Source organism: Vanacampus margaritifer, chromosome 20 (genome assembly GCF_051991255.1).
Source record: "Vanacampus margaritifer isolate UIUO_Vmar chromosome 20, RoL_Vmar_1.0, whole genome shotgun sequence".
In the NCBI taxonomy this organism is placed as follows: Eukaryota; Metazoa; Chordata; class Actinopteri; order Syngnathiformes; family Syngnathidae; genus Vanacampus; species Vanacampus margaritifer.
In genome coordinates this window covers 17,820,723-17,840,860 of record NC_135451.1, presented here as the reverse complement: position 1 = coordinate 17,840,860, position 20,138 = coordinate 17,820,723, and the positions used below count along the sequence as shown (strand labels likewise).

Here is a 20,138-nt window from a genome sequence, read left to right as displayed (position 1 = left end):
GCTTAATTAGGTTGATTTGTTCTTAATCACATTAAATAATCAATAAAATAGCTGAAATACAAAAATGTAACGTGATCCAAGAAGATTTTTTTTTCCCTTATTGTAAAGATACTTTGCGGACACCCTGCACCAAAACAACATACATCACAATAGCGCATTGGCAGGAAGATACATCGTGATCATCATCGACACTATTTAGTATTTACGTCCCAATCTGCTCTTTATCAGTGTCACATTTCTTTTTAAACCCACTTTAAAATGATCGATGGCGTTCAAAACAAAAGGGCTGCAAATGAAGTCCGAACGCGTTGCGATGATTTATCACCGCGTGCCGCCTCATTTATTCAAAGCAGTAGAGTAGTTTAGCGTGCTAATGGTAGTTTGAGCTCAACACAAAATTTAGTTTTTTGTGGCTTTTGCCGGTGTTAAAGCAGTATAGCTGATAAAGAGCAACAACAAAACAACTTTTGATGTGAAGTTTAATGTTCAACACCACAGTGACAGATAGCCGCTAATGTTAGCATAGCAGTCACAAGCTAGTTGACAGCTAATCTTTTTTTTTTTCCATCTGCATGAGTTCACCTACTTGAGCAAAAAAAAATTTTGACAACTTTTTGCAAACCCCCCCCCAAAAGTTATGATACAAGACGACACCAAATCAAGTAGTAATGCTGGACTAATCCAACACAACTAAAACTAATATCTTTATACTGTTCGTATGTGATTTACGGCGAGTCTTCGCCACATGCTAAGTGGCAATTAAAAATCTCAATCAAACAAACTCTATTTGAATATTTTTACCGGTTGATAATGCACTATACACACACACACACACACACACACACACTCCTGGCAGTTCAAGTATTTTAGGGTCATAGTTTGTGGTATATTAACGTGTTTAACTATTAAAATAATGTGACATATATATTTTTTAAAAATCAAGAGCACGGACGCATCAACGATTCACATACGTGTGCTATTTGCAACGAACAGCAACTAGTATTCACAATTTGAACACCTTTACAAATATTGCCGAGCTAATCATCCAAATGACTGTTATTATGTCTTTTGATGTTAAACGACGTATTTACGGAAGCCGCAGTGTCCTGCGTTCAATGCAGACGACGCAATTAGCTTTGTTAGCTAACGCCTTTTGAAGCGCCGCATGAGGCCAATGGCAACATTCATTAAACGTATGAAAGCTCTCGGTGTGGCGTGGACGGCTCATTAGCATCAAACATTAGCTGACGGAACAAAGCCGTGGGAATGTAGTCACTTGGTACTCGGATGAGATTTATCTGCCCTGTGGCGAGTTCCCAACTGGTCACTAATCGGCAGAGGTTCCCCTGCTAAGTACCAGAAGGCCTACTTTGTTGTTGTACTTTTTTTTCCTGAAGAAAGTGCCCGTTTCCGGCGTAATTTAAAACAATAAAATCTCCATGAGATGTATTTTGACAGTCGTAACCATTAGCTACTTGAATTTTTTTCTTGTTAGTTCACAATGTTAACAAAGCTATAAGAACACATTTTTAATACAACAAAAGTCAAGCACTAGCTTCTAAACAACAACATGTAGCAAGTAATATGACCCCCCCCCCCCCCACTTTTCCTCAAGCACAAGCACAAAGTTGGTAAAATGGAGAAACTATTTGAGCAGAGATTTTTTTTTCTTCAAGTTATCAAAACACATCACATATAATTGGCAGTAAGAACTCATTTCTACTTCTGTAGCTTTCAGTCTGTAATTGAACTTTTTCATCACTTCTGCTTTTCCCCTTTTCACACAAGTGTCTGTACTTCTCATTGACTCATTGGCCGCCAAGACACTTGCTGAATAACGAGCGTCATGACATGACGTCTACCGCTTCGCCAGCATGTGCCCACGCTAATGCGTTAGCTCACTCGCAGGTCCTTGACAGCTGCCATTTTATTTACATCATATGAAATCCATACACTTCTAATGTGCCATATTTACATAGTAAATGGTGTGCACTTATATAGTGCTTCATATCCATCAGAGCATACTTGAGTCCTATTTGATGTTCTATATAACTGTAATTATATTTACATCTTGTCTGTACAACCCTAATGTATCAAATGTACATTTAATACCTGTGATGTCGCCCATTTACACACTGCTTCTTTCTCTTTGTCAGTCTGCCGTCTGTTTTCATTACCGTTGGGTTCAGCTGATTTTAAAGCCCTCTTATCCCACTTCCTGGTCTCCCAAACCCCCGCCGACTCCCCAAACAGCCCGAGGGCTCGACCGTACCTTGAACCTCTCGCACCTCAAGCCACAATCTTACCACTAGACTGTTACTAAATGCTACCCAAGTCAACAGTCACTTGCAGTTTTGCCGCCGCGATCCGCCTGCAGCCGAGCGTCACGCGCGCTACGAGCCCCCCGCGGGGTCGTGTCCAGATAAGCCGCGGTTTGCCAAACGTGTACAAATGCGGCTTCAATGCTCGTCAACCCCAGAGGGCCAGACGCAGGACCGCAGTCAGACGGGAAGACGTGTACAGATCTCGCATGGGGGAGGAAGCCAACGCCATGCAGAGGCAAAGAAAAAAAAAAGGGGCCGGCAAATGTGTGAAGGTAGCCACGAGGTGAGTCATAGATTATATAAAGCGGGGCTTCTTAAACTTTCTAAGAATGGAACTACACCCTTGAGAATTTTTTTTTTTTTTTTTAAATTTGAATTTCATTCCTGTTATAATACAACTTTATAATAATTCACTAAAGCTAAAGGATTGCGAAATCATTTCTTCTTTTTCTTAACTGCTGTGCCAGTCCCCATACATGGTGACACAATTCTTAAACTAACATAACTTTTTGCAAATTATTTTTGCAATACCGCAAACTGAGTTCCTAAAGCACACGGGTGCGAGTGGAAGTGCGGTGAGGCCCGGCGACAGCTTGACTGGAAGATCCGGAGGCCTCGGCGGAGGACACGTAATACGTAATGAGACGGGCGATTGCGTTTGGGCCGGCGGCGGCAGCGAGCGTCTAATGAGGCATCGCCTTTCCACACTCGCACGTACTGTAAATACCTTGACAGGGCGGTCACACGATCTGCCGTCTCCGCTAGATAACGTCACGCGACAAAATGACATTTAAAAAAGAAGCCAGCCAAGCGTCTGTGACTTTCATTTCGGTGGCTGCATTATTGTGTTGCCGGTGTCGTGAGTCGCTTCAAACTACTCCATGAACAAAAAACGGAACTCGCCGTCCCTGAAGTTGTAGCAAGAAGTATGTTGAATGCTGCTGACCCCTTCGTAATGGTTCTTACACATCTTGGAAGTACTCTCCATCATAACTGGGTCTTTTTTGGCCAGGACAAGTAACTCCATGAAAGTAGTTGCTACGGCCCAAACTAGCGCAAACAGACGGACTGACTGACAAAAAGGCCTAAAGAGTTTTTAAATGTTAAAAGCTCGTGTTACAGGTTTTGTGTTTCTTCCAGCACCGATCTTGAGACAAGAGGCAGAACTCGTGCATCATCGCATGTGAGCTCTCACAAATGAAAACAAACTAAAACCTCCTTGATCTGCGCAAGCTGCTGCCCGAGTGTTTCGGAAAAGCGTTGTAAATGCCGTCAAGAAAAGATTTGCTTCGGAAGATTCTTCTTCGCGTCCGGGAAACCCACTTTTATACAAAAACAACAACAAAGGCTAGGACATTTGTTGTTTTGTTTACCGTCACATCCACTTATTTGTATTGATTACATTCCATTCACGTCAGTTTAAATGAGTTGAGAGTATTTTTTTTTTCCCCCAGCACACAAATGAAGAGTTTTTTGTTAATACTGAACACGTTTAATGTTTACGATTGTCGGCTTTGACCAGTTTTGGGCAGTGTTGTCGGGTTAAATCCATACTTAAAAAACTTAAATCTCAACGTGACAAAAACATCGTGATTATCGTTATATTATGTACCCAGCCTATTTAGAACACGGAGGTTCCAAACAGTAAGTTCAAACCTGCAGACCTCATCAAGTGGTTTCAGGGTCTCTTGGAAAACTACTTTCAATCATGGCAAGATCTTTTTTTTTTTTGTTGACCTGGAAATCACCAGGATGGAATTTGACTGCAGTTCCTATGGTTATCATGATCCATGTTTTTGTTGACTGTTTTAATGTCGCCTTCATGTTGTTGTTAGCTTTTGCGCACGGTTTTCCGTGTTGAGGGTTTTATGTCTTGCGTGTTTCTTGATTTTGGGACCACTTGCATTCTTTAAAATGCTACTCGCTTACTAGCCAGGAAAATCCTTCTACTTGTGAAGGGTGTGTTTGTTTCCATGGTTACGTAGACACGCCTGAAGACACGCAGGACCTCCCTTGAAGGCTTCATGGCCAAGGTTGGATTTATATCAGGCTCTTCTTCTTCTTCTTTACATCTTTGACGTCTTCATCAATCCGTGTTCATGATGACAAGGTCCTGTTTGACTTGCGCGGCGTGATGTCGACTTCTCCGGGCAATCCATCATGCGGCAGCGAACGCCCCCCCCCACCCCCCCGTGATTCACGTCCGTTCCTCTGGTGGTTCCTCCTGACCAGAGTTCCTCTCCTCACTTAAATAGCTTGGAAATGCGAACAGCCTTTCACGCACTAATAAGCAGTGGAAAGATGGAAGCAAGTAGAAATACGCCATGACTGCGCTTAGGTAGATTTTCTCAAGTATTCTGTCTAGACTTACTTTTCTGGCAACTTTTTACTTCCACAATCTACATTTGAAAAACTATCTTTCTAGTTCTTATTTGTTTTCAACTTGTGTAAATGACGACACAATGTAAAAGAATAAACCAGTTGTGAATGTTGCCGTTCTAGAAAACAACAACTTGTGCAAAACGAATTGAAACTTTGAACTTGAGAGAGGAAGTGTAAACGGAAGGTTCATTATGTGACTGCCATGAGTCTTGAACCTCCGTCTGGCCTGGCGGCTGTTCAGCGTCCACTTTAGTAGCTCGCCCCTGTATTTGTAAGCTGTTTGAGAACATTAGCGGGGGCGCGGCTGGCTTGAAGCTGTTAACACGCCGCCGCTGCCTTCGGGCTCGCCTTCTTGCCATCATTTATCGGGAGCTCGGCGCGTCTGTGCACACTTCAAGGCGGCGCTGAGCTGGACCCACTTCAAAGCTGCCTGATCAAATGCGCAGGTTGGCTCTAAGGAGCGTCCAGGTGGACGATCGAAGCGTCACGCCCACATCGCAGACAGACGCCACTTTTGGCCACGGCACTTCTCACCGACTCGTTACGTTTGGGTCTTTAGCGCCAGTGTGTTGACATTTCTCTGTGATTGGTGCCAAGGGACGGTCAGAACTGTGGCTATCTGCTTGATTGAATGACTTCAAACTAACTGACCAACTGCATCTAACTAGCCGGTTAATGAAACGACTACTACTAACCAGCTAGTAGAGCGAGCGTAATTAGCCGAGTGACCAAGCGCCCTATTTTCATAGACAGGCACAAAAACTGGTGCATCTTGATTTTTGTGCTGGTGCGAGTCTAGTTGATAGCATATTTGGAAACGCTACTCGTTGGCACGTGTCCCGGCGGAACGTGTCACACACAAATACACAATCAGGGCTTGAAAGCCGTCTCAAAGTGCCAGTGATTGATTTTTTAATATGCCATTTTCAGTTATGATATAAGATTAGAAAGTATCCTATGCAGTTTATGGCAAAGCCCCTGGTCCGGATGGTCCTGGTATTGAATGTTAGAGGTCAGCAGGTTAAATAAGTAGGGGCTAATGCTATCATCTGCAATGGTCTCAGTTCTTCTGATAACTGCACCCATGCACACATTTAGAGCGAACTTTGCGCCAGTCTTGCGCTTGCACATGAAAACAGGGCGCTAACTAGTAGTTTGAAGCAACTAACTAACCAGCCAGCTACTTGAACAACTGCTAACCAGCTGCTACCTTTTTTACTTGCAGGGGTACACACGGTAGCAATAGAAGTTACCAATCATGAAAAATGCATGTTTTTCAATGTAGGTTGCCTTTTAAACTAGTGTGGGCCTCAATTTCGATTCACTCGCCGTCAACGTGTTTCTAAGACGGCTTTGCGATACAATTACATAATTCTTTGAATCAAATGTCTCAGTGTTCCGCCGCCCATATATAACATTGACAGCCGGCAAGCTTGCTATTGCGTTTATTGCATGCTTGTTTCATCATTCCAGATTGTGGCCCAAGCACGACGTCGGAACGGCGAATGTCGGTCATTTGTCTGCGTAGGGATACGCACGCACGCACGCACGCACGCACGCACGCACGCACGCAAGCGTCTCCATTTAACTTGTGAAACCGCACTTGGCGTGCTGAGCCTCTCTGACTGTTTTCATTTTATTCACAAGATCATTTCACACGTTCTTCAGCAGCCCTCAGCGTGGAAATCAGATTACTGCTGCCGTGCGACGTACATGATTAAAACCTGCCATTGAATTCTATATCAAGTATTGGATTTTGCCGCAAATCGGCGGCTGGAATATCAAAACGATTAACTTCCTGGGGGGGGGGGGCGGTATTGCTTAGCCCACTGAATACAAATTAAAGCGACCTACTCAAATTAATAAACACCTTTTATCACTTGCTATTTTGCTCAACACAATCTGTTTGTGTCATGCAGATTTATTTCCGTCTTAAATGTGGATCAAGTCCATCACGAGATTTGAAAGCGAGTTTACGAACCGTCTTTAACGTCTTTATTTGCTTCCGATGAATGCAGTCAACTCACACACTTTGGGAGATGCTTTTATTTTTCTTCTCCCTTCCCAAATCCTTTCCCGCCTCCATTAGTCGGGCTGTGTGTGAAAGGAGCAGAGAGGCTCATGGGAGGAGGGAGGAGGGAGGAGGAGGGAGCCCCCCCCCCAAACAAGCAGAGCAGCGAGCCTTGCCTCGCTAATGAAGTCGTCGCATCCCGTCGGATGGTGTTTATTTCACCCAAAAAGCGCAATGTCGCAGGTGTTATGCTTGGCGGCGCTTGTTGTTTTTCCGAGTGGCGCCTCCTAGCACCTCCTCCACAAAACTTGCTGTTGCCTCCTCCAAGGAGGCGGCGGATTGTTTGTTCAGGATTCATAATAGAATCAGAATTAAAACTTAATGCACAACATTTGGAGAGCTAGTGAGTATTTTGGAACGTTTTCCATATTTCAGATTTAAAAAAAAATAATAATTTAAATGTAAATAATTTGCTGCTGATTCAAATTAGGGGCTTTGGCGGAAGTCAGTGCCATGCGGTCTTGAAGTCAGTCAAATAATAATGGAAGTGAATCATATCATGAATTAGCGCAAATGATACCGATATCAGAGTGAATTTAATAGGAATTTCAACAAGACGTATTATAATTGAGTGAGTCGGATCATACAGTATTTGAGTAAATCATATCTTGCTGTACTTGGAGTGCATCAAAACATGATTGCACCGAATCTTGTCAGAATTGGGTTGCATCATCATTTCAGTAAATCAGATCGTACTAGAATTAATTGAACCGTCAAGAATTGAAGTGGATTGCACAGTAACATAATTGGAGCGAATCAGATCGTACTAGAATTAGACGTGAATTTGCTCACATCGTGATTAGAGTCCAGAATATATCGACATCATTGGAAATAATCATGTGCTATTGTGTAAAGCGTCATTCGAGTGAATCCTGTCTTGTCAAAATGAGTGCGTGAATGCAGTCTACATTTGATTGGCGTCAACTGGATTGTGTCAGAATTACATTTGTCAGAGTGAGCCACGATTCGTCATATTTAGACTTATCGCACATGGAGCAAATCTGATCGTAATTTTGGGAATTCTATCTTGTAATAGCAGGAAATCGTGTCATATAATCAGAATGTCTTGTCAGAATTGAAGCAAAACATTTGCATACGCAATCGTAAAAACAACAGGTCAAGTTAGTAAGAACAGAATCGAATTTCCTCCGCTTGCCGAGACGCACTTTTCTCTACCCGAGTCCAATCAGCGACGTTTGGAGTGGTTTTGAGCAGGTCAAAGTTGATAGCGAAGCGCCGCCGGGACTGAATGGGCCTCTTGAGCGCGGCGCCTCGCGCGACTGCAGCTGTGCCGAAATGGCGGCTGGCCAGGCGTGGGTTGCTCTCGTACCTTCATCTGGAGCCGGCCGCACGGTTTGGTGGAGTTGGCCCAGCGCGAAGGTGCACGCCGGCACGCCAGGCCACACTTTCCACTCGCTGTGTGTGAAGCAACGCCGGCGCTCGCGGGAATTTGCCAGCCAGCTCATCAAACTTGCGTGTTTGTTTGCGGATCGGCCAAATAAGCTCACCTCGGAGACGCGGGCGCGAGCGCCGCCGCTATTAGCGTTGAGTAACGGCGGCCGCGGCGTTTCAATATGTCAGCCAAACGTTTGCAGCGGAGTCGAGGGAGGCGGCTCGTCGTCATGTTGTGATCGCGACAGGAAATGATCTTCGCCGCTTCTCCGTGGAGAAATCTCACCAACGCTAATAAACATTTGTTCTGCGCCACCGTTGCACGTGAACTGCATTTTAAAGCCTCGCAAATAAATACACACTGCCCAAAACACGCTTTACTTCTACCTTCACATAGCAGCTCAACTTGTCTTGTTAATATAGATTTTTTTTTTTTTTTTACTGAATCATAAAAAAAACAAAAACATAATAAATGAGAATGTAAAGAAATGAAGCCGTTTTATAACGTGTAATTACTGCCTGTGTTCTCATTTCGTATTTGTGTGCCTTGCTGTTCAATAAATGCTTGAAATTGACGATTGTGGCTCTCCTTGCCCACACGCAAGGGCATAATGGACTTTTTTCCATTTTTGAACAAAAGGCTACTTTTTTCCCCAATAAAGGCGCCGCCTTCTTAATGAAAATCGGTTTATTACGATATTTTCTCTCTCTGAAAACTTTTAAAGCACACAAGCTTACTTTCTCTTCAAACTATTGCTTCATGGATATGTGAATTCCGTGTTGTGATTACAAGGCGGGTGCTCGCAAAGATTGTACGCCCCGTTTCTCACATTACCTCCTCGCGCGCACCTAATTTGGTATTCCTTGAGAATTTGTTGACTTTGTTCTCCGACAGAAACAAACATGGACAGCAGAAGCCGAGTCACGTCCTCCCCAGAGACTTCCTGTCTGGAATAATGCAGCTGACTCATGAGACCCTCGCCAGGGAGCCACATAAATATACATAATTAGCCCTAAGCCAACAAAGAGGGATGGCTTCCCCCCCCGCCTTACCCAGGCTAGCGTGCTCTGGTTTCTCGCAGCTGCGCTTCCTGTCACACGTCCCGCATGTCAACAACGTCGGGATGCCACACTCTGGGGGACTTTTAGTCACCGAGGAAGGAAGGAAGGAAATTTGACTTCAAAGCTTGGATAGCCGAGTCAAGATGGCGTCCTTGGGTACCCTAAACAAAGATGGTGGCCAGGATTTTGAAATATATCGGAAACAAAAGTCCTGGCGTCAAATAGCATGGCGTGCGTTTCCACAACAACGCTCAACTTTGATGGATACTTTTAATTTTCTGAGCTTCTGCGCCTGCCGTTGATGCAGGGTCAGTGTTCCAAAATGGATGCTCACATTCCCGACTGGTGAAGTCCCGACTTCCAAATAATTAAGATGGAACAAAAACCCTCGAGTCCGTTGGAGTACGATGGCTTGCTTGTCCAAGAAACTCAAGTCCATGTCCTAAAACCAAAGGTGGCAAATCCAGGTCCAGAAAGTAAAAACCCTGCCACAGTTTGGCTTTAGCCCAGGTGCTAACTAGCTACCATCAATGGTGCTTGTTTACTTGCTAGGGAGCTAGCTAGCTAGCACCCATGGCTAACTAGCTAGCATCAGGGGCAAAAGCTAAACTGTGGCAGGGTTTTTAACTTTCAGGTGCTAGATAGCTAGCTCCCTAGCTAGCTCCCATGGTGCTCGTTTACTCGCTAGGGAGCTAGCTAGCCAGCATCAGGGCCTAAAGGCAAACAGTGGCAGGGTTTTTTACTTTCTGGACCTGGATTTGCCACCTCTGCCTAAAAACGACCAATGTTGGATATTTAGTCATCAATTGAACTGATCTTCAAACATCTCCTCAATTTATGCCAAACGAATTGGATGACGGCTGCAGGCGAGACATCGATAGCCGCCCAACGTCCTCATTCAAGTCGATGGGTTGCCAGGAATCCACAAGTTGAGCTGTGGAATAAAATGGGTCTATTCCTCGGCCGCTCAGTGCGTTTGGGCCACAATGTCCCCCCTGTCGCTATCCCGATACCGCACTTTAACATGTGCAAGTATTGGAGTCATTTGTTGGTTGTGTCTTCTATTCATGAGGCCGTTAGCGGAGATTGTTTTTTTGTTTTTTTTCTAAATGCATACTGTGCCCTAGCGCTACAATCTTAATATCAATTGTGATGGTGACTGGCTAATGCTAATTAGCGCAATGCAGGAGCAAGACGAAGCAAAACAAATGGTGGCACGCTCAAAAAGAGCCGATTGCGTTCAAGATTGAAGCGATTAATTTCCAAGTCAACACGGCAAGCCCACAATTAAGCATCAATTAAGTGCTCAGCTGCTCACCGCTGACACAAACAATCACCGCCGCAAGACGCTGATCAAGCGAGACGCACGTGCAAGTGTTTTGCCATCACAACAATCGCGGGTAATAAAGACGTGCCAGCGAGTTGATTTCATCCGATGCAAAGGAACGATTGGAATCATCACACAAGCCAAACGCAGGCTTAGTTCAAACCCGAAATCTGCCTTCAAACTGTCATTTGTCACCCTAACCTGGTCTGAAAGCGCTTCAAATGCGAATTTGAAATCTTACCCTCCCTTCAAACTAGTCAGCCCTCATTTGAAAGGCTTGAAACTCTTATTTGGAAATACTAAACCTACCTTGAAACGAGGGCCGGGTATTGATTCTAATTGACTCGATCGATTCCATTTACGAGAGTTCAGTTCAATTCGATTTTGCCCGATTCAATTCGATTCATTGTGGAACATCAATTCTTCTTATATATTAAGGACATGATAAAAGATGGAAAATGTCTTCTGAATTCTAATTAAATAATTGCAAATATAAATTAAAAACATTCTGAATTGTCTTAATAATGTATGAAACGTCTTAAGTCAGATCTTTCAGAAATGTCAGACCATACTTCAAGAAAACGACGGTAAGATACAAAAAAAAAATGTTCTTATGAATTTATGTGAAAAAAGATCATATAATAATCAATTCATGGTTTTATGAATTAAAATCAGGCTCAAAAAGGAAAATGGATTCAATATCGATGATTCGATTTTTTAAACCCGGCCCGACTTGAAAGCCTAATTTGAAACCTTAACCCTTATTGAAAAGCCGAACCCTGGCTTTGGAGTAATTTGAAACCCCAACCGTAGCTTTAAAGCCCACTTTGAAACATGAGCCCTCGTTGAAGAGCCTCGGCCTGGTTTGAAAGGCTCATTTCAAACCCTTTGAAACCCGAAGCCTTGCATATGAAACCCGAACCCTTACTTTGACACAATAACCCAAACCCTGGCTTGAAACCTTAACTCAAGTGATCCCCCACGTGGAAACCATCCAATCCTCGGACTGTTTCCATGGTTACCGCAATCCCTCACGAAAGGAATGTTGTGAGACGAAAGGTTGGCGCAAAGATCCAAAGACGTCAGCGGCGGCGGACGGACGAGCCGGCCGAGGTCTGGCGAGCGGCCCGCTTGCCATCCATCGGCGGCCGCCGCCGTCGTGGTGGAGCTGCCGTGCGTTTGATTGTCAGCCCGATCATCGACAGGGTTGGCGCGTGCCAGGTGTGCTCGTTTGTTTGGGGAATCATCGGGAATGAAGACGATAATGAGGCCTTTGGGGAGACGCCGACGAGATCCGAAGACTTTGATTGGCCGTCGCCGTCACGTCACACGCAAACAATAACGCTTTTTCTTCAGCTGCGCCGTCCAAACCGCTGCCCAGGGACATTTTTTTTCCCGCAGCTCCATAACGGCAAGTTGAGAAAAACTACGGGAAAGACTTCAAGTCATCCAGCTGCCAATTTTGTAATCGTGGAGTGTCATAATGGAAATCATAAACGGCATTTTTCAATTAATCGCACAGCCCTACTGAGAAGTGTCACTGCGGGAGCCGTGCGGCATTATGTCGCCTCAAAATTCAAAGTCTGCTTGATTTTTAGACGCCCAGAGCCCGTTTTGTTAGAAATAGATCCGTGCAACACTTTGGGGCAGAAAAAAATGGTCAGGCATGAAGGTAACTGCGTGCAAATTAGGGATTGACCGATTGTCGGCTGGGACGATTATCGCTGTGGATATTCAGCAGAATCATACCGACAATAATGGATCCATTTTAAAAAACTTCAGGATACTATTTAATACAATTTTCAGAGATGCTGCTCAGCCTGGGAACTCTTTGCACCTTCTGTTTTTGTTTGAAATTAAAATAAAAAAATTTAATAATTCAGAAGATGTCTATTGACTAACATTTTTTTTCAAACGACAATATTTTATAGTTGTTCAATAAACATATGCTTAATTATAAAACAATTTAAGAGTACTTTTCCCAGTTCTGATGCTAATTTTTTTGTGAACATAAATATCGGCTCCAAATATTGGTTATCGGTGTCCTTGGGTACTAATAATCGGTATCGGTATCTGCCCTGGGAAAAGCAATCTCGGTCTATCTGGAGTGCAAATGCACTTCTCGCCAATTAAACTGTACGTTTAACCGATTGTATTTTTCTTGCATCACGCAGACCTCCGAGCCCTTTGAAAAAGAATTTGGAAAGACGACGCAATCGCAGTGGTTTGCTTTTGTCTTTTGTATTTTAAAGGTTGACGTGAGCGCAGACTTTGATGTGGACGGCGGCCGGCCAAGCAAGTCATCGAACATGATTTGAGGGATTTCGCTTGTTGTGCTGATGTTTGAATGATGCGGTTTGAAAGAAAAGCCCTGATTTTGGAACGCGACGGTTTGCTCATCCGTAAGCTAGCAATGTTGACCCGAGGTTAGCGAGCAAACTCCTTTTCCAGTGTGCCGCAGACTTTTGTTATGGCCCGGTTGGGCAACTCTTGAAATGTGGCAATGGAAGGGCAACGTTGTGGTTGGCAAGCTTTCAGCGTTGACGCACTTCAGCGGGCCAACACTGATCCGCTTTAATTTGCGTCACAGAAACCTCATCAAATTGTCAAATCCATATGAATTGTGTTGCAGCAGACACACACACAAACCGTTACCTTGTGAGTTGTGACCTGAAAAATATTTAAGCAACTGAAAATAATCGGAAAATAAATAACAACGTGATACTGACAAGTCCCTCCCCCCGAAAAGTTTCTCGGCGGTAAACAAAGCAAGTTTGGAGGCAAAGTTGTCGTCTAATGACTGCCGCTGCTCGCTTGCATTTGAAAGTGTTTGCGTGTCTTTGATGTGCATATTTTGCACATCATCGTCGTCACCGGCGCCTTTCCCGCCCGCACGCCTGCCTCCGACCTCAAACACACAAAATCCCTGCCCTTGACCTGAAATTCAAAATGGAGGCGTGTTGATGAAACGACATCCAGTGCCGATGCCGGCATCAAACCCAAACATCAAAACTATTGTTACTATTTTTGGAACTTTGCCACATTCCATTTCACTGCTTACTCAATTTCCCATCGATGACGATGTGAATTTGGGCAGGTGCGAAATCCATCCTCCCCCTTCACACTGCACTCCAAACTTTGACGGCCCCTAATAGATTTGCGGGTCTTTGGCCAGGATGGAATCTTTATTTCAGGAGCGACGCATTAATCCGCGTAAACCTCTGGCGGGGTCGGCCGCTTATCTCCCGCTTGCTTTCCCACCCGAGCGAAAACTCCTCAAGTGCCTGTTAATTAATTAGCGGCAGAGTTCATTTCTCAGCTCAAAACTTGTGTGTGTGTGTGTGCGCGCGCTTCATTAGCATTTACGAGCAACCATTTGCCCACCGAAGAGCTTTTCCACTCACGGCTGAGAACACACACATACACAACAAGTCATTTATCTCCCGCAAGGAGAACAATAGCTTGTGTCAACAGGAAGTGATGTCGTCAACGCCGCTTCTCAGAAGGGTCACGCAAGTGCCGCCGCAGCCAACAGAGCGTTCATTGCATTCAAACGCTGCGAGGAAATCATAGGGTGCAAAGACACATTATTTATTTATTTTAAATATAATTTTAGGATTTCAGCCATTTTTGTTTCCCATGGCAACTGCGGCCGGTATGGATCCCCGTGCGAGAAAAACAAGCGCGTTTGATCATGAAAGGATGTAAAAAAAAAATAAAAAAATAAAGTAAAGCGCTTTCCACACCTAAATATGAAATGACATGAGAAGGAAGACGAGTGCAAGTCACAAGCAAGTCAACAATCGCAAACTAAAAGTCTCAAGCTACTGCTTGACGGGGACGAAACAAGTCGAGTCGTTACTTGTTTGCTTCAAGACAGTCAGTCGCAAGTCACGCAATCTTGCTCAGTCACAACAAATTAAAAACAAAAATCACTTATTATAACACCAAATTAAGACGATTGTTGGCGCCAAATTGACAGTTGATAAATGAATAAAATAAAGATTTAAAACGGTGTTAACTTCAGGGAAATATTTATTGACCATATTTCTACATATTATAAGTGTTATATTAAAAGTATTTGTTATTTTCATTAACTTTACAAGAGATGCTGGGAACTCTCTGCACTTTTTTTTTTTAAACTAAGGTACGAGAAAGTTTAATATTTCTGTTATGTAGACATTTTGGAAATATGTATTTACTGTAGAAAACTATAGTGGGCTCTGCTTTTTAATTGAAATGTTCAAGACACGCTAATGACCCCGGGAACTTTTTGTTCAAATTTTAAAACGAAGAAGAAAAAAATGCATCAATCAATATTTTGCAATTCTGAAACAAACACAGGCTACATCATGAGTAGCATGAAAATAACTTTCAGACGTGAGCTACACGATGTGAAGCGGACTTTTTAGAGATGAAACACATGTTGTCACCTTTTTTTGTTGACGTTTTAAATGATCCCAAACCAAATCTTGGAATTTGCTAGCAAAACCGCGTGTGTTTGTGTTCGTGTTCGTGTTAGCTTACCTTGATTGTCTTTGAAGGTTTTGTGGTTCCGAATGAAGTTTGACGTCGTAGTTGTTGTATCTTTCATCTTTCCTTGCCACAATCCTCTTTGCTTTTCTTTTCTTTGCCAGCTTCATCCGTGAATCCAAATTGAATTCGACAATCTTCAGGGCTCCTTCCATCGCTGTCGGTGTTGTCGCCGCCGACTGGGTTGCCAGGTTGGCACGAATGAAACAAATCCCCCATTTGGATTTCGTTCTCTCTTTCCTCCCCCCAAAAAGGCAAACTACGTTCAAAAAAAACATGTAAACCAGATGACTTGTCAAGTCACTAAGCTACCAACAGTCCCAAGTCAAGTCATTACCATTAAGTCCAAAAAATGGCAACTGGAGTCCGAATGACATCGAAATGTCGACAACCGGTATGATGCGCTTGTCAGACATTTTTAAATGAACACTTTTACAAAATTCCTCATCACTGTTTTGTTTTTGTTTTGTTTGTGTTTCAAGAAAAGGCCCAATCAGGGCAACTTGTGTGGTCCTCGGGGGCGACCTGCTGCCTGCCGGCATCAGCTTGGCGATCACCGCCTTAGAGCTTGTTCGAAGTTTTGAAGAATTGAGAAGAATGTGCTCCAGCCGGTGCCGAGGACGTGAGATGGCGTCCGGGCTTTCGGCCTTCCTGGCTGGAGTTTGCATGTTCTCCCCGTGCTTGCGTGGCTTTTCTCCGGCTTTCCTCCCACATTCCAAAGACATCCGCGGCCGCTTCATCGAACGCTCCAAAATGTCCACAGGTGTGATTGTGACTGTTGCTCTGTGTGTGCCCTGCGATTGGCTGGCAACCAGTTGAGGGTGTAACCCCGCCTCCTGCCCGAAGCCAGCGAGGTTACGGTCCAGCGCCCCCCCGCGACCCTTGTCAGGACTAAGCGGTTAAGAAGTTGGACGGATGGCGGGCTCCAACTGGCAGAATGGTTCCGTCACAAGTCTGCGATAAAGGTAGGCTGGGGTTCGCTTCTCCGCCGGGATATCGTGTTTCTATGTGCTCGTGTTCGAAAAATATGGTGACCTTGATGTGCAAAACCCACAAAAACGGTGGAACACAAAACCAAACAAAATGAAATCAAAAATACAAAACAAAATGAAATACAAAAACTCAAAACAAAACAAAATGAAATACAAAATGAAATCAAAAATACAAAACAAAATGAAATACAAAAACACAAAACCAAACAAAATGAAATACAAAAAGAAATCAAAAATACAAAACAAAATGAAATACAAAAACACAAAACCAAACAAAATGACATCAAAAACACAAAATGAAATCAAAAACACAAAAACAAAATTAAACACAAAAAAGCAATTGCAAACACCCTTAAAAAAAACTCAAACACAAAAATGAAAACAACAAAAAGGTGATCACAAACACACAAAAACATTTATATTTTAAAAGGGCTGCAACATGAAAAATCGACTTTTTGGAGCTTCTAAATGCAAATTCCTCAACAAAAAACATGCCCAACGTTGTTTTCCTCCATGAAATTCCAGGTTATTCTGCTCACCAAGCACCAGCCCCTCCCAACCCGAGAAAATGAGGGTTTGACTTTTTTTATTTTTTTTAATTTGTGTTTATGATAAATTTTTGTTTTTTTGCTTCATATTTTGTGTTTTTTGTTTGCGATTACTTTTTGTTGTTTTTGTGTTTTTTATTTGTTTTTTTGGGGGGGGGGTTTGCAGTCATGTTCATTTTTTTGTTTTCGCGTTTTGCACTTCAGGGCCATCGTAGAAGAATGCATTTTTTGTTTGCTTAAAAAAAGAAGAAGATCTAGAACATTTTGCTCAAGAGTCCTTTAGGTTGGGGATTTTTTTTTTTGTAGGTCCCTCCCCAAATAATCTTAATGACAACAAAACGCCATATTGACCTTAAAACATTGTCTTTTTTTGTCATCACAAATGTCTATTTTTTTTCGAGGAAAAAAAGTTGCAGTGTAATGAAAATGAAGGCGTATTTTTTCTGCGGTTAATGATTAAAGTCATACTTTTCTAAGATAAAGTCCTAATATGCCATTAAAGTTAAATGAGGGAGGAGAGTCATATTTTAATTTTATTCTTGTAATATCACGCCTTCATTCTGTAAAATATACTTTTATTATTTTAAATAAAAACAGTCAAAATGATACATTACAATCCTAGCAGAGATTTTAATTGGCCCACATTTTAAACACGGATCTAATTAGTGCACCTGTCCCCCCCCCCCCCTTTTTTTTTTTCAAATTGCATAATAATTGATTGCAAATCATTTTGAGACACTACAGTTTGAAAGGACGGACGGCACGACCACAGTGTTCTTTGTGAGCAAAAAACAAAACAAAACACAGTCAGTCAGGAGGCAAAAAGCAGGACGTGTGAAGAGAAAAGGATTTAAAATATTCATTGCATGCTCGTTCTCTTTCCTCCCGACTGCCGTCAGCTTTTGTAAGGCGGCAACAAAATGTGACTTTTTGCCAAACATCAACGTTGTGCCGGGTCCAAAGACACAATCAGCCCAAAAGTCAAAACAATTTGTGCTTCCTCGACACTCGGCGTACGTATTCCGTTGCTTTAAACGCGTCAACACGTTATGCTCGGGGAATTATCCAATTTCACGTTCATTTGTGGAGTCAGAGATAAAACGTGTGCGACTTCGGAAATGAGAAACGCTTCCCATTTGAGACCTCCGCAACTGTGTGGATAGTGCGATGAGATGTCGAGAACAGGAAACGGATCTTGGCGTCACACGAGAGCAAAAATGTCTGCCTGCTCGCGACAAAGTCAAGCTTGCAACTAAACGCGGTTCAATCTCATCAAGTCGGCTAATTGCACGGAACATTTACACACGTATGAAGCCACAGTCTGGAAATACTTTTCTGTTTCCTCCCACTTCGACGTCCCTCGAAAGGTCCTCGTACTGCATTTTCCTTTCATTACACCGCTTGACTTTCGACGCGTAAAACAACGTAACTTTCAAATGCGAGTGCAATTAACAGAATAACTTGACTTGTGCTTAAAAATGAATTATTTTGAAATTCCATCCGCATAGTAAGGAATGCCAGCAAATCAGTATTTGACACGGGTACGGAGAAAGAAAAAAGTTGTAGTAGTTGTAGTAGAAATGTGTTGTAAAGATGACGCAATTCATACCAAGTGACCGGCAGACTGACGGAAATCTTTTTGGAATGAATGAAACGAGCAAACATTTGAGCTGGGAAACAGCAAAGAAACACTACGGGTTGATCAAGAATGACTTGCTTCCTGTTCTTCTTCTTCTTCTTTGAAATTAGTGGCGGATCACATCTCTATGCTGTATAGCGCCACCTAGAGCAGCGGAGTCCCCGCTCACTATTCGCAAAAGAAGATCAGATGGAAACGGGCATAATAAGACGCAGGTTCGTTTTGCGCATTTTCACTAAATTTGCTTAAAAAATTTCGAAACTATTGTATAAAAATATAAACGCAGAAACATTTGTAATATCGCCCATTTGGATGAACCCTTGTTCACCTTGGGTTATTTTTGGACTTGGATTGGAAACAAAAAAAAGGGATTTTATCCTACAGCGTTGGAGATAAACACATGCGGATGTTTGTGAAGTGGGACTCGGTCCAACAATCTTCAAGTCTTTCATCTCAGGCCTCCCAAGCGCCGTTTGGGACGCCGGCTTCTGTCAGACGCGAGCTTGCCGCCGCGTTGCGTCCTCTACGGCCCTACGGAGCGTCGTTACGTGCGACACGCATGCTGTCAAAAGGCCTCCTTAATGAAAGCCGAAACGCGTCCAGATGACGCAGGACGTTTAAAAGGCCGCGTGAGGAAGGAAGGAAGGCGAGGTGAGGCCAGGCCAGGCCAGGCGACCCGACGGGATCCAAAAGAGGAAGAAGACAAGCGTGCGCTTTCTCACGTAATATCCACCCACGTGGATATGGCAACTTTATTGAGCAATAAAAAATATACACAAGGAAAATATCCCTTTCATTTTCCCCCATCGTGTTGTTGGTTGTTGCGAAAATCTCATCCTCCATCGTCGTCGTTCCACGCCAAGGAGGCGGGATCCAAAAAAACAAACACATTCTCAGTTCAGAAGGTAAAAAGCAGCATTCGGACAACAGATCCGTGACTTGCTTTTCGAGATTCCAAAAGCTTTTCACTGGGGTTTGCTCATGTTCAGGTGTGCCTCGGCGTACAGTTCTGCCAGTCTCTGGAAGCGAGGCCCCCAGTCGTCCAGGTAGCCATAGTCCTTGTCCGAACCCGCTCCCGCTCCCGGAGAGTCCAAAGGACTGACGGAGCCGCTGGGCGAACCCTGGCCCTCGTAGGCGTAGGTCTGCAGCGAGTCGTAGGGCGGCACGCTGGCGTCCATGTTGGCCTCCGCCAGTCTCTGCTTGATGAACGCGTGCACGTCCACCTCGTCCAGTTGCAGCGAGGGGCTGCGCCGGCCGCGGGTTCCGCCGCACAGCCGCATGGCCTCCGGGCGCACGTCCCGCCGGAACTTGAGCTCCTCGGCGGCGGCCGGGTTGCGCAGGGCGATGATGTCGAAGGCCTCCGTGTCTTCCTCGCCGCCGCCCTCGTCGTCGTAGGTGACCACGTTCTCGCGGATGTCCTCCTCCGAGATGATGAGCGGCTCCTTTTTGCTGCGCTTCAGCGTCACAAACAGAACCACGATGGCTGCGGCCCCGGGATATACAAACAAGAAACAAAAAAAGATGGCGGCTTAGTCAACATGATCCTGTACATTATTTACCAATAAAAATGATTACATTTGGAGAATTCATACAGTCACACAGCCCTTGTGGCTCTTCCTCTTTAAGCTTGAATGTGCTGTGATGCATCTGTGATGCATCTGTGATGCATGTTGCAAGCTAGAGAACACAGCAGACGTCGAAATAGTGACTGGATTTCCATCACAGGTGGCAAATCCCTCCCTAGCTAGTTTCCATGGCTCTTTTACCTGCTCGAAAGCTAGCTAGCTAGCTAGCATCAGGGTCTGAAGCCAAACTGTGGCAGGGTTTTGACTTTCTGGACCTGGATTTTGCCACCTGTGATTTCCATC

The 20,138-nt window shown here is 43.9% G+C and overlaps 2 protein-coding genes across 5 annotated transcripts in view; both read right to left on the bottom strand.

Annotated features, from left to right (window-relative positions):
- Positions 1 to 15,781, bottom strand: part of LOC144040399 (serine/threonine-protein kinase H1-like) — a 76,243-nt gene extending 60,462 nt beyond the window's left edge. For both annotated transcript variants that reach the window (XM_077554557.1, XM_077554558.1), the window contains exon 1: positions 15,086 to 15,781. The gene's annotated coding sequence lies outside the window, so the exon portion shown is untranslated. The remainder of the gene's footprint in view (positions 1 to 15,085) is intronic.
- Positions 15,782 to 18,981: 3,200 nt separating this feature from the next.
- The window catches only part of LOC144040208 (cadherin-18), a 142,764-nt gene continuing 141,607 nt past the window's right edge, over positions 18,982 to 20,138 (bottom strand). For all 3 annotated transcript variants that reach the window (XM_077554196.1, XM_077554197.1, XM_077554195.1), the window contains one exon: positions 18,982 to 19,753. In XM_077554196.1, the coding sequence (XP_077410322.1) occupies positions 19,236 to 19,753 (518 nt within the window). In that variant the 3' untranslated portion in view covers positions 18,982 to 19,235. The remainder of the gene's footprint in view (positions 19,754 to 20,138) is intronic.